Genomic DNA, 14173 nt, shown 5'->3' on the forward strand with positions numbered 1-14173 from the left:
GTTCGATCCCAGGAGCCGGCGAGAAACAATGGGCAGAGTTTCTTTCACCCTATGCCCCTGTTACCTAGCAGTAAAATAGGTACCTGGGAGTTAGTCAGCTGTCACGGGCTGCTTCCTGGGGGTGGAGGCCTGGTCGAGGACCGGGCCGCGGGGACACTAAAACCCCGAAATCATCTCAAGATAACCTCAAGATAGGGTGTCATCTATATTTATAAATTCTGCCTGTTATTATTACCTGTTAGGTTATCTTGAGGTTATCTTGAGATGATTTCGGGGCTTTTTAGTGTCCCCGCGGCCCGGTCCTCGACCAGGCCTCCACTCCCAGGAAGCAGCCCGTGACAGCTGACTAACACCCAGGTACCTATTTTACTGCTAGGTAACAGGGGCATAGGGTGAAAGAAACTCTGCCCAATGTTTCTCGCCGGCGCCTGGGATCGAACCCAGGACCACAGGATCACAAGTCCAGCGTGCTGTCCGCTCGGCCGACCGGCTCCCTCCACCTGATGTTAATTATGCATCATTTGCAAGTATTTACATGCTATCACCAATTTTCTTCTCCGGGTCATTTACGTAAAGCAGGATTAGAATAGTTCTTAGTAGTGATTTTCGTGCCAAACCACTTGCGCTTTTCCCTCCATTTCCTCTATTCTTTTTTTCCATCCTCACACCCAAACCCACTGGTTTCTTTCAGGTAGGTACTCTCTAAATTTTGGATCCGTCTGGGACAAATATACCCATTATACCCAAAAAATACCCAGTACACACACACACGACGTTTTCTGATGTTTTTATTTGGTAGCAAAAAGGTGACACTGTATCTATCTAAAGTCGTCTTTTGTACGTATAAAATACGTTGATTTCAGTCATTTCAGTTGTGTACTCACCTATTTGTGCTTGCGGGGGTTGAGCTTTGGCTCTTTGGTCCCGCCTCTCAACTGTCAATCAACAGGTGTACAGGTTCCTGAGCCTACTGGGCTCTATCATATCTACATTTGAAACTGTGTATGGAGCCAGCCTCCACCACATCACTGCCTAATGCATTCCATCTGTTAACTACTGTGTGTGTGTGTGTGTGTGTGTGTGTGTGCATGTCTATATATACACTCAAACCATTTACATACACCTTCATATACATAGCTATATCGTATTACTTAAGGACATACATGAACTCCAGTAACTAGTAAATTAACTATTTCAAGAAATCAATTTAATGAGTCATGCATTTTATACAAACATTCAACATTCAACTACATGTTAACCGGCTTTTAACGCGGTCAATTATCAGAATATATGAAAAAATAAAATCCTCCATTTAGTTAGGTGTTTGTGATTGCATAAGAAGTAATAAGGTGTGTTTAGTGTTTTGTCGAAGGCCAGCCACCAAGCAGGTGTGGACCAGGTGCAAGGGAAGCAGGTGATATTGCTGAATAAATCCATGCATTTCCCGCAAGAAAATAGTTTGAGGGCGGCAGACATAAAAACTTTGGGAGATCAGCGCTCTCTCTCTGCCTCACTGCCTCTCTCTCTCTCTCTCTCTCTCTCTCTCTCTCTCTCTCTCTCTCTCTCTCTCTTCTTTACTTCCTGTTATTACTGCTTTTTATCCTTCCCGTTTAAGTGTTTATTTCTTCCTGACCATCGCCCTCACTTTACCTTAGTCTGCCCCCCTCACTTAAACACAGTTTCTTTGTTTCTCTCATTAACCGGAGTTCCTTGTTTAGCTGTGTTAATGTGATTGTTTCCGTTGCGCTGTTTTTGTTGTAATGTATTGTACTTGGTCTCTGTGGCTCCTTATTGTTGAATTCCTCTCGTCTTGTTTATTTTTATTAACACACACACGTGATTTTGTTTATATTTAAGTGTGAAGCTGTTTAGTCTGGTGACCCGGATTGTGGTCGAGGGAGAACTCATATAAAAATATACATTTTCCTGTGATTTTCATTTATTTTGTACCCAAAAATGTCGCAAAAAACGTCTTGTTTTCCGATGTATTTATTTTCCAAATGGATTTTTCCCCCCCGTGGATGTATTTTCCCCCGTGGATGTATTTTCCCCCGTGGATGTATTTTCCCCCGTGGATGTATTTTCACCCGTGGATGTATTTTACCCGTAGATGTATTTTCACCCGTGGGTGTATTTTCCCCGTGGATGTATTTTCCCCCAGATAAGCTATTTTTTCCCCAGTGGCCTCTGTTGCCACTGAGACTACCATTCTTAATACTTTCTTACAAACGTTTTTCCTATACATGAAGAATTTTCCCCATAAATGTATTTTTATTACATTCATAGATTATTGTAGTCTTAAAATCGAAAAAAATGCATTTTCCAGGAAAATAATTAACTTTCTTTTTGGAATTTATATATATATATATATATATATATATATATATATATATATATATATATATATATATATATATATATATATATATATATATATATAAACGTGGTAATAACATTTTATTCAGTTGCACCACCGGAGACTCGAACTCACGACACTGAAGAGTTCTATATTATTAAACCAACCATAAATAGTTCATTTGTCACTGAATTACAGAGTTTAAGGAACAAGTGATCGACTCTTATATAATATGTCTTGTATAAAGGTCGATTATGTGTCCTGTATAAAGGTCGATTATGTGTCCTGTATATTATCCCCTTCAGAGAGAGGTTGAGAAATGTCTCAGCAGTTTCCTAAGAAAAGTAGAGTATCGGGAAGACCTTATTTGTCGAGACTGAAAACTCATTGAAGAAATAATGGGGAAACAAATTTACTTTTAAGATATGTTAGAGAAACTCTTATTTTCTTACTTATTCGAAGTGCTGAGGTTGAGAATGATTTGATTTCTGTGTAGCAAAACTTTTTCAAGAGCATCGTCTGAGTTGTGTGAGTTTCAGGAGGCTTAGAGAGAGAGAGGGAGAGAGAGAGAGAGAGAGAGAGAGAGAGAGAGAGAGAGAGAGAGAGAGAGAGAGAGAGAGAGAGAGAGAGAGAGAGAGAGGGAGAGAGAGAGAGAGAGAGAGAGAGAGAGAGAGAGAGAGAGAGAGAGAGAGAGGGAGAGAGAGAGAGAGAGAGAGAGAGAGAGAGAGAGAGAGAGAGAGAGAGAGAGAGAGAGAGAGAGAGAGAGAGAGAGAGAGAGAGAGAGAGAGAGAGAGAGAGAGAGAAAGAGAGAGAGAGAGAGAGAGAGAGAGGGAGAGAGAGAGAGAGAGAGAGAGAGAGAGAGAGAGAGAGAGAGAGAGAGAGAGAGAGAGAGAGAGAGAGAGAGAAGAGAGAGAGAGAGAGAGAGAGAGAGAGAGAGAGAGAGAGAGAGAGAGAGAGAGAGAGAGAGAGAGAGAGAGAGAGAGAGTGAGAGAGAGAGTGAGAGAGAGAGAGAGTTCTAAGACAAAGCTTTTGAAACTTTTAAGAAGTAACTGGCGTTGTTGTCAGCAGGTGACAATATAGTTTTAAGGTAAACATATATGTATGTTGGTTTATTGTTAGAGTTAGATAGCTTAATGACATATACACTCTCTCTCTCTCTCTCTCTCTCTCACACACACACAAACACACATATACAAGCACATACACTCTCTCTCATACACACACACACTTTCTCTCTCACACACACACATACATACAAGCACACACACACACACACACTTTCTCTCTCACACACACACACACACTCACACACAAAAACACACAATCCAAACAAATCTACGAGACAAAGATACATAAATAACTTGAACACCGTGTTGGTTGTTCATCCTCCATGAACACACATCAGAGAACTTAACCATGGACTTACGAGTCTCAAGTTCTCAGAGATAACTTGAGACACACGTGTTGCATCGGATACCGTTTTGTTGAGACTTGTTCATTTAAACTTTGCAAATTGCCTTGAAAAATGTAATAACTCCGATGGATACAACAAGCAGAAGTGTTGTAGTTCCTGCGTGTATCATCTTCTTCAACTACAACCATTTACTCTAACAAATTGTTGAATTGCCTTGTCTCTCAATTCCCGCTGTAGGAGAACAAGCGGTTGGGCAAGGTTTAGGGCGCCTGTTTAGGTCTGAACAAGGTTTTGGGCGCCTGGCTTGGGCAACCCAAGCCAGGCGCCCAATGAAAATTCCCATCACACAACATAAAATATAATTCTGCCCCCCTCTCAAAAAAATATGAAAAACCCACCGCCCTCCCCCACCCTCCCAGACTTTAAGCCCAAAAATGATAATTTATAACCTCTCTATTAAGGCAAATCACCGTCTAGACATACCCACCAAGCGCCCCCCCACCCCATCCCCTCCTTATCTCCAACGATATAAACCTCCTATCAGACTTATCTCCCATCTCAACAAAACATAATTATCTTAAAACGAGCATCAAGCAAACTCGATAAAACTTCCCCCTCTTTTAAACTCTCTAAGAAAATGTTTCCCTTCGTGTAGATAGATGTAGATAGCTATATTCGTGTGCAAAAAAGGTCCTCGCATCACGGTAAGTTTCCTCGTAAGTCATCGTGTTATTACTGCTTATATCGTCAGCTGAGACCAACTTACCAACTGAGAAACAACTTACCAAGGTGTAAGTTTAGTCATAAATTGATAGAGAGAGACGGCTTGAGGGGTCATGACCGTGCTAGGCCCCCACCACGCCCCAGTCTGGTGGTGAGTAGTGTCATGATGCATAGTCTCTGCCAGGTGTGGAGTGTGTCCTACCACAGGTGTGTGGAGTGTGTCCTACCACAGGTGTGTGGAGTGTCCTACCACAGGTGTGTGGAGTGTGTCCTACCACAGGTGTGTGGAGTGTTCTACCACAGGTGTGTGGAGTGTCCTACCACAGGTGTGTGGAGTGTTCTACCACAGGTGTGTGGAGTGTTCTACCACAGGTGTGTGGAGTGTTCTACCACAGGTGTGTGGAGTGTTCTACCACAGGTGTGTGGAGTGTTCTACCACAGGTGTGTGGCGTGTTCTACCACAGGTGTGTGGAGTGTTCTACCACAGGTGTGTGGAGTGTCCTACCACAGGTGTGTGGAGTGTTCTACCACAGGTGTGGTAGTTACTGCCAGGTGTGGAAAGTTACGGCAGGTGTAGATAACTATAGTAGGGGTAGATAGCTACAGCAGGTGTAGATAACTACAGTAGGGGTAGATAACTACAGTAGATGTAGATATCTACAGTAGGTGTAGATAGGCGCAACAGGCACGCCTTGCATTTTTCTGAGGACCTGGAATCACGTGTTAATTTCCTCTCACAAACTTCTCAATCATTCTCAGTGAACGAGTTCCCTGCTATCTACTGTTTCATCACATATTCCTTAACTGTTGTCTTGGACGGTAGAGCGACGGTCTCGCTTTATGCAGGTCAAGCGTTCAATCCCCGGCCGTCCACAAGTGGCTGGGCCCCATTTCTTTCCCCACCGTCCCATCCCAAATCCTTATCCTGACCCCTTCCCAGTGCTATATAGTCGTGATGGCTTGGCGCTTTCCCCCAGACAGTTCCCTCCCAATGTGGTTGTGAAGGAGTGTATCGAGGTCTCCGTTTTATCTGAAATGACATATTAAAGTTGCATCGCTCTCTAAGACATTTATCTCTGGCTCTTTGCAAGTAATCGCTGCTCTCCGCTCTTCATTTGTTCAAGTAGTTTCCTCCGCTTATGTCCTAGTGTCTATTCGCCTTGCTTTCTCACGTCTATTGTTAAGCTATGGGTTTATCCTATCCCTTTCACACCCATTGGATAGGGGGGAACCTATTTGTCAGCTGCCTCTCAAGACTTCTCGTTGAAGAAGTCAATCATTTTTCGGGCAGACGTCCCTCTGAGTTCAATCATGGTATCCTTGACAGAATGTCCCTTATTCCCGCGTATTTTTTTCTCTTTCATACATCATTCTTCTACTTCCTGGTTGATTGAACATTCCCAAACTGGAATTCGAAGCTGATTCTTCCGTATATCTGACTCCCTCTTTATATCTGACTCGCCCCTTATATCTGACTCGTTGTATGTGGCTATCAAGAAAGGTCAGGCTTGTTCACTTTTGTGGGGTAACTGACACATGGCTTAGAATGTTCAATAATCTCATGTGAGAATAGTTCATGGAGTAATCACTTATGCAGTTGTACATTAATTCGGGTACTGAGAACACTGGGCTAAGAACACTGGGCTGAGAACTGAGAACACCAGCTAAGAACACTGGGCTGAGAACTGAGAACATCAGCTAAGAACACTGGGCTGAGAACTGAGAACATCAGCTAAGAACACTGGGCTGAGAACTGAGAACATCAGCTAAGAACACTGGGCTGAGAACTGAGAACATCAGCTAAGAACACTGGGCTGAGAACTGAGAACATCAGCTAAGAACACTGGGCTGAGAACTGAGAACATCAGCTAAGAACACTGGGCTGAGAACTGAGAACATCAGCTAAGAACACTGGGCTGAGAACTGAGAACATCAGCTAAGAACACTGGGCTAAGAACACTGGGCTGAGAACTGAGAACACCAGCTAAGAACACACACACACACACACACACACAGCTGGTGTCAACTGTTGAAGCATTTGTGTACACACTGTACACCTCTGTATAGCGGTAACAGATGTGAAGATCGCTCTTAAGAGGAGGACGGTTTAAACAGGTGTGTGCAAAGTGTATTATCAGGAGATAGTTTCAGGTGTAGAAGGTTAGTTTAGTTTTTTTGTCGTGATGTTTGTAGCAGGTGTGGTAGATGTAGGAGCTGTGATGTATTTCAGTGGGGTACTAGAGTATATTGTATTACTAGAGTTATATACTAGAGTATATTGTATATATGGTGTATATTAAACAGTTATAATACATATATTTGACATTCGAGATTAGTGCCAACATTCGTAGAGTATTATTAATATTATTTCATATTTAATGCTTACATATTTAACTATTAACAATGACATTAGGATTTAACATATCTATATATTTTTTGATAATGTTTGTCTTGTCTATTCGAGGCAAGAGACCAGATGTTAGGGGATAGCTGCATTAAATTCTGCAGGATTATTGGTGATTTTATCAAGAGTGTCAAAGGGACGGTACAGTGCCAACCCCCCCACCCCTGAAGGGAAGATACGCCCCTAAAGCCCCTGTTTCACGAAATTTTATGTAGTGAAATGTTCGGCCCAGAGTCCATAGACTTTATCAGTTGTATATAAGATGACAGTTGTGGTATTTGGGTAATAATTCGGTAACGGTGATCTAGATAATGTATAAAAAAAGTAGTTATAGTGATGGTGGAGACAAGGGGGGAGGGGTGGGGGAGGAAGAGAGATGGGTTGTGGGTGTGGAGAGACAGGGAGAGAGGGGAAGGGATTCATTCGTCTAAGTAAGCACCTCCAAAGGATACCTGATCAACCAGGCTGTGACTCATACGTCAGGCTGCAAGCAGCCGCGTCCAACAGCCTGGTTAACCAGTCCAGCAACCAGGAGGCCTGGTCGACGACCGGGCCGCGGGGACGCTAAGCCCCGGAAGCACCTCAAGGTAACCTCAAGGTCAAGGTAAGTTCGTATTCGTCTATACGAATACGAACTTAGCGGTTCGTATTCGTATAGACATAATACGGAAGGCTCACTATAGCCCGTGCTACATGGACAATTCGTTCATCAAGCTCAATCTAATTTCTTTCATTCAAAATCTAAAACAACAACAAAAACATAAGACTGGAGGGTAGCGGTGTGGCCAACAAACACACAACAAATAAACGCAGCAAGGAACAAACAGCGCCAAACACCTCAAGATCAACAAGAATAAAGCGAAAAAAAACATGAAGTCCCACCTGCGCCTCACACAGGTGGCCACGGCTCTCGAGGAGGAGCCGAGAATGACAAAAAAAATAACAGAGAGCTCGGAGCCATTGTCTAGTAAGAGACAGGACACAGCGCGCGACACCCGTCCATTTTCCCGCCACTCCCTCGCCGCACACACACAACAATGGCTGACATCCGCCCCTCCACACAATGACAATGTTGGTACGTTGTCCGTACAGTTCTGCTACCTCTTAGGATATGGGGCCCTCGTAAACTGTGGCGGCACCTAGCTACGATTCTGGCCCCTCGTAGACTGTGCTTTCACCTCGTAGATTGTGCTGGCACGTCGTAGACTGTGCTGCCATCTGTTGTATGAACTTAGCATGCGGGTTGGTACCTCATATGACGCCTCTGCTTCCTCATAAAGACAGGAAAAGCTTTACCTCATAAGTGCTCTACCTCATAAGTGCTCTACCCCATAAGTGCTCTACCTCATAAGTGCTCTACCTCATAAGTGCTCTACCTCATAAGTGCTCTACCTCATAAGTGCTCTACCTCATAAGTGCTCTACCTCATAAGTGCTCTACCTCATAAGTGCTCTACCTCTACCTCATCAGAGATTAGTGCAAGGAAACTACTTCCCTGAGCTACTGCTGGGGAACTACTTGATCTTCTGTTGCTGGGGAAACTACTCCATTGATCTCCTGCTGTCGCCTGGGAACTTGTTCCGTTATCGCCTGCTGTTGCCTGGGAACTACTCCCGTTATCTCCAGCTGTTGCCTGGGGAACTACTCCCGTTATCTCCTGCTGTTGCCTGGGGAACTACTCCCGTTATCTCCTGCTGTTGCCTGGGAACTACTCCCGTTATCTCCTGCTGTTGCCTGGGGAACTACTCCCGTTATCTCCTGCTGTTGCCTGGGAAACTACTCCCGTTATCTCCTGCTGTTGCCTGGGAACTACTCCCGTTATCTCCTGCTGCTGCCTGGGAACTACTCCCGTTATCTCCTGCTGTCGCCTGGGAACTACTCCCGTTATCTCCTGCTGTCGCCTGGGAACTACTCCCGTTATCTCCTGCTGTTGCCTGGGAACTACTCCCGTTATCTCCTGCTGCCGCCTGGGAACTACTCCCGTTATCTCCTGCTGTCGCCTGGGAACTACTCCCGTTATCTCCTGCAGTCGCCTGGGAACTACTCCCGTTATCTCCTGCTGCCGCCTGGGAACTACCCCTTGGTCTATTAAGTCCTCTGAGAAGCAAGGATTAAGTACAACTCAAGATAAGGAAAATGTCATGAAAATTCATCTAAAATTTCATAAGATGTGTTCTTGAGAGGCCGCCGAGCGTGGGGGGGGGGGGGGGGAAGTCTGGCAAGAGTTTCAGAAGTGACGTCCATTGCAGCAGTCAGGTCTCTGCAATGACCTTGTTTGCAGCGGAAAACTGTTTGCAGTGACCTTTTGTAGCGGTGAGTTGTCTTCAGTGACCTTTTGTAGCGGTGAGTTGTCTTCAGTGACCTTTTGTAGCGGTGAGTTGTCTTCAGTGACCTTTTGTAGCGGTGAGTTGTCTTCAGTGACGTTTTGTAGCGGTGAGTTGTCTTCAGTGACCTTTTGTAGCGGTGAGTTGTCTTCAGTGACCTTTTGTAGCGGTGAGTTGTCTTCAGTGACCTTTTGTAGCGGTGAGTTGTCTTCAGTGACCTTTTGTAGCGGTGAGTTGTCTACAGTGACCTTTTGTAGGAATACGTTGTCTGCAAAGATCTTATTTGTAGCGGAAAGCTGTTTGCAGTGACCTTTTGTAGCGGTGAGCTGTCTGCATTGACCTCATATATTGTACGTAATTGGCCAAGTTGCGTAAGAAGCCGAAATTACGGAAATAGTACATTTTTGAAATATTGTTTTTCTTGTCGAATGATACAAGAAAATGCATCACATGTAATGTAATGCTTTTCATTACATTATATGTGATTTTAATATTTTTTTACTTTAATTCAACATTAACATCTGTCTAACCTATCACTCTAATCTAACCTATCCTAGCCTAACATAACCTAACATAACCTAACCTAACCTAACCTAACCTAACCTAACCTAACCTAACCTAACCTAACCTATCACTCTAATCTAACCTATCCTAGCTTAACATAACCTAACATAACTAAGTCAGTAATTCACGTTCCTAATAGATTATTATTGTTAGACAAGAACCAATCTTGAAAAAACAAAGATTTGAAAATCATTACACACAGAGATCACACTAACGCGATGCATCAAATAAACAAATCCACAAGGGCAGTGACGAGGATTCGAACCTGCGTCCGGTAGCATCTGGATTCGGGATGCTCCCGGACGCAGGTTCGAATCCTCCTCACGGCCCTTGTGGATTTGTTCAAAGATTTGAAAATAGCTGAAATCATTCAGCATCTTAGACAACCCGGACCTTGCATACTAGGCCAAGTAGTATGCAAGGTCCGTCACTTCCCCCCCCATACCCAATCCCCCCCCATCCCCCCATACCCAATCACCCCCATCCCCCCATACCCAATCCCCCCCATCCCCCCATACCCAATCCCCCCCATCCCCCCATACCCAATCACCCCCATCCCCCCATACCCAATCACCCCCATCCCCCATACCCAATCACCCCCATCCCCCCATACCCAATCACCCCCATCCCCCCACCCCTCCCCTCCCCCTCAACATGCAACAATAGTCAACAGTCAGGTTTATACAAAATTTACATACTTGCTTACACCAACCATTTACCAGGCCATGAGTTAATATTTGCGACGGTTCATGGGTTGCATATAACTGTTGATTAAAAGGAATTACTGGATATTAAAATAAAAGTGAGAGTATCTTTATGTATTTCAGTCCAATATGTCATTTCGGGTATTGTACAGGATTGTGAAATATGTCTCGCTTTCTCATGGAGATTTTATCAGACGAGATCATGACCTCTCCCAATCCCTGGCAACTTGTCCTCACGAATAGTGCATCGTATTTTGACGTATAAGTCCACAACGGTCAAAATATGATGTAGAATAAATCATAGTGGGTGGTACATTTGACGGGCTGTCTCGTTTTCTATCCTTGGGTACTCGGTTAGGTTAGGTTCGGGCAACTCAGTACGTTATTTTTGTGATATGACGACTCAAGATGATGAGCTGATCTACGACCCCCATAACGCAGCCTCTACGACACCTTACCAGGCCTCTACGACACCCTACCAGGCCTCTACGACACACCACCACGCCTCTACGACACACCACCACGCCTCTACGACACACCACCAGGCCTTTACGACACCTTACCAGGCCTCTACGACACCCTACCAGGCCTCTACGACACACCACCAGGCCTCTACGACACACCACCAGGCCTTTACGACACCTTACCAGGCCTCTACGACACCCTATCAGGCCTCTACGACACCTTACCAGGCCTCTACGACACCCTACCAGCCCTCTACGCTCACACAATGCACCACCTCACACACACACAGGAGACCCTGCACCCTCTGCTCAAATGGCGAAGAGCCAAGTCACTCACAAAGATGAAGCGGTTTCGGGCAGTTCCTCCCCCCGGCCCTCTGAGACACAGAGGATGACCTGCCAGCCTCTCTGTGCTCGGGGTTGGTTCTGTGTCTCCATCTTAGCTTACGACTGCCTCTTGTTCCGCAAAACGGCTTAACTCGCCTTAAATGGTGGCTGGAACGCGACAGAGAAGGGTGACCTTGCGATGATTCAGGGCTCAGCGAACCCGCGGTCCGGTCCTCGACCAGGGCTCTTGGTCGAGGAGATGGCGGGGAGGTGAGGAGGTGGGAGGAAAGGGGTTCATTACACACATACCATTACCGGTGAGTATAGCAGCAGTAGAGGGGGGGAATGGATGGTATTAAATGGAAATAAATTCGTTGTCCACGGCGGATAGAGAACATTTCTGCGAGAGATAATGTTCTTTGATGTTCTCTGTGGGTCTCTGTTTTGTGTTATTGTGGTTCGTGGGTGACTTTTTAACGGGGGGGGGGGGATGGTTGAGGAGCGTAGTGGATGGTAGACCTACTTCTTGTCTGTCTGTCTGTCTCTGTCTCTCTCTGTAAGCTGCGGAAGCGATACATAACGATAGAGGGATGGTTTGTTGTTGTTTGAGATTCAGCTACTGGGAACAAAAAGTTGCAAGTAGCATGGTCTATGGTGATCCCGTGGTGGACTTATACCTGGCACAGGAACTCCAGTAGAGGGAGTAGATGATATTGCCAGGCTGTGACTGCCATGACAGCTGGCCCCGGATGTGGTATATAGACCTCTGGGGTAAATCACCGCCTGGAGTCGCACCCGCGAATTCAATTTCAGGTTTTAAAAAGCAGCTGAATAGGAAGGAAAAGACGATTAATGTAAATTAAAGTCATATGTTGTGTGTGTGTGTGTGTGTGTGTGTGTGTGTGTGTGTGTGTGTGTGTGTGTGTGTGTGTGTGTGTGTGTGTGTGTGTGTGTAAGTACAGAGAGTGCACACAAAGGCAGGAACAGGAGAGGGAGGTGTGAATGAGGTGGTTCAGTATGTTATCTTGAGGTTATCTTGAGGTTATCTTGTACTAACAAGTCAGGTACGTGATCATCTGGTGTGTTCAGTTATCAGTAATCTACTTACCAAGATATTTTTCTAACCAATCAACACACAATACCAGGCCACTCAAGATACCATGGATCAAGAGGGTATAAATCCTTACTAATATATATATTTACATGTGTTAGTAATTGGTGGTAAAGGAGATTCAATAATATTTATAAATAAAATGAACTTATTGTTAATCAAAGTAAAACAATTAATAATATAAGTGACCAAATGTCTAACTTTTTTTATTAATTTGTCTGAAAATTCTCAGCAAACTCATTTGAAGGGTTCATTGATTAGCAATTGCAAAAGCATTCTTAATTATAAATATGACTAAATGTGGTACAGACACAGTCCATTTTTTGTACTTACGTGAGTCCAGGATGTACCCAACAGAAAACGGGACATTCTGTACGTAAAGAAAACAAGGGAGTTATTTCATCCTTACCTTAAAAGCACGTCACATTTTGACGTATAATCCACCTAAGGCCCCTAAAACCGTCGTAATAGAAAATAGAAGCGATTCGCGAAAATGACATACTGTCCCGTTTTCTGTTTTGAGTCCTCAGGTAGGTTAGGATAAAAGGGGGGGACTCTAGCACGTCATTTCCTCGACGTTTGTAACGCTCGCGAGAACAAACTGATATTATTTAGACGTATAATCAACGTAATTAATACAGGTGTATGTGTAAGCATTGCGTATATATGTGTGTGTATTTCAACATAAAGTATTAGAGGAATACAGCACAACAAGGCTTCGATGAGAAGGTTCTTAATTACAGCATTACAGTAATTATCAAAGAAAGGCAACAAGCCTTCTATGTAGCACAATTTACCGTGTTAAAATAGATTAGTTTAGACACAACAATACTGCTGTTTCACCTCTGCATTCCAATAGTCATTATAAGCTTTTCTGTGTGTGTGTTTTTCCTAAATAAAATGTTCTCATTTTCACCTAAATGTTTGTGTATTTTTAGCCAGAATCACCAGTTTACCAGAATAAAATAAAAAAAAGCACATGTAAGCCCTTGTTTAGCTTCATATAAAACAGCTCCCAGGATAAAGTTGCTTTTGTTTCACTCGAATACAACAGGGAAAAGTTTAGCACTTTTTTTTACAGCCGCCAGAACACATGAACCAGTGCTTGGCCGCACTTTTTGATAACAAAAGGCTAGCTGTTTATTCTTTCTTTTCTGTAAGTAATTATTGTCATTTTAGCAGACTGTTCCTTTCCGGCGTCGTTTGGGAAGAGTTTGTTTGTTTGTCACTGCTATTAGTAAAGCATTTTAGACTAAATTAGCATTTTAGACTAAATTAGCATTTTAGACTAAATTAGCATTTTAGACTAAATTAGCATTTTAGACTAAATTACTTTTGTTTATAAAATTAGTCATATATCTCTCTCTCTCTCTCTCTCTCTCTCTCTCTCTCTCTCTCTCTCTCTCTCTCTCTCTCTCTCTCTCTCGCTCTCTCTCTCTCTCTCTCATCTGCTATTAGAGAAACACCATATAAGAAACTATAGAATTGGCTTCTAGAACATCTTCAGGTAGTCCTTAATTCCCACATAATTAGGGCTCTATAACTGAATTATTTTTTTAATTCTGATCTCTGTGACTCACCTGTGTTTCTAGTCTCCAATTATGTTCACATGTCCTACTGTTCCTCGGTTTGAACATTGGTTCTATATGGACATTTGTCTATCCCCCCATATAGTATCTTGTACGTCGTTATCATGTCCGCATTATTCGTTTTTTTCTCTTTGTAGCTCAGTCCCCTAAACTGAGGAACGAGCCTAGTTGCATATTTTTGTACTTTTTTATA

The 14173-nt window shown here is 43.7% G+C and overlaps 2 protein-coding genes across 3 annotated transcripts in view; both read right to left on the reverse strand.

Annotated features, from left to right (window-relative positions):
- Positions 1-14173, reverse strand: part of LOC123744869 (uncharacterized) — a 61476-nt gene that overhangs the window by 37798 nt on the left and 9505 nt on the right. The gene's annotated exons all lie outside the window — the stretch shown is intronic.
- LOC138356011 (uncharacterized) lies at positions 8615-14028 on the reverse strand. The gene is made up of 3 exons (XM_069311561.1): positions 13972-14028; positions 9136-9469; positions 8615-8994 (listed from the first exon to the last, which is right to left on the reverse strand). Exons 1-3 carry the CDS (start codon positions 14026-14028, stop codon positions 8615-8617), a joined length of 771 nt encoding a protein of 256 aa, XP_069167662.1.

This window comes from Procambarus clarkii, chromosome 70 (genome assembly GCF_040958095.1).
Source record: "Procambarus clarkii isolate CNS0578487 chromosome 70, FALCON_Pclarkii_2.0, whole genome shotgun sequence".
Classification (NCBI taxonomy): domain Eukaryota; kingdom Metazoa; phylum Arthropoda; class Malacostraca; order Decapoda; family Cambaridae; genus Procambarus; species Procambarus clarkii.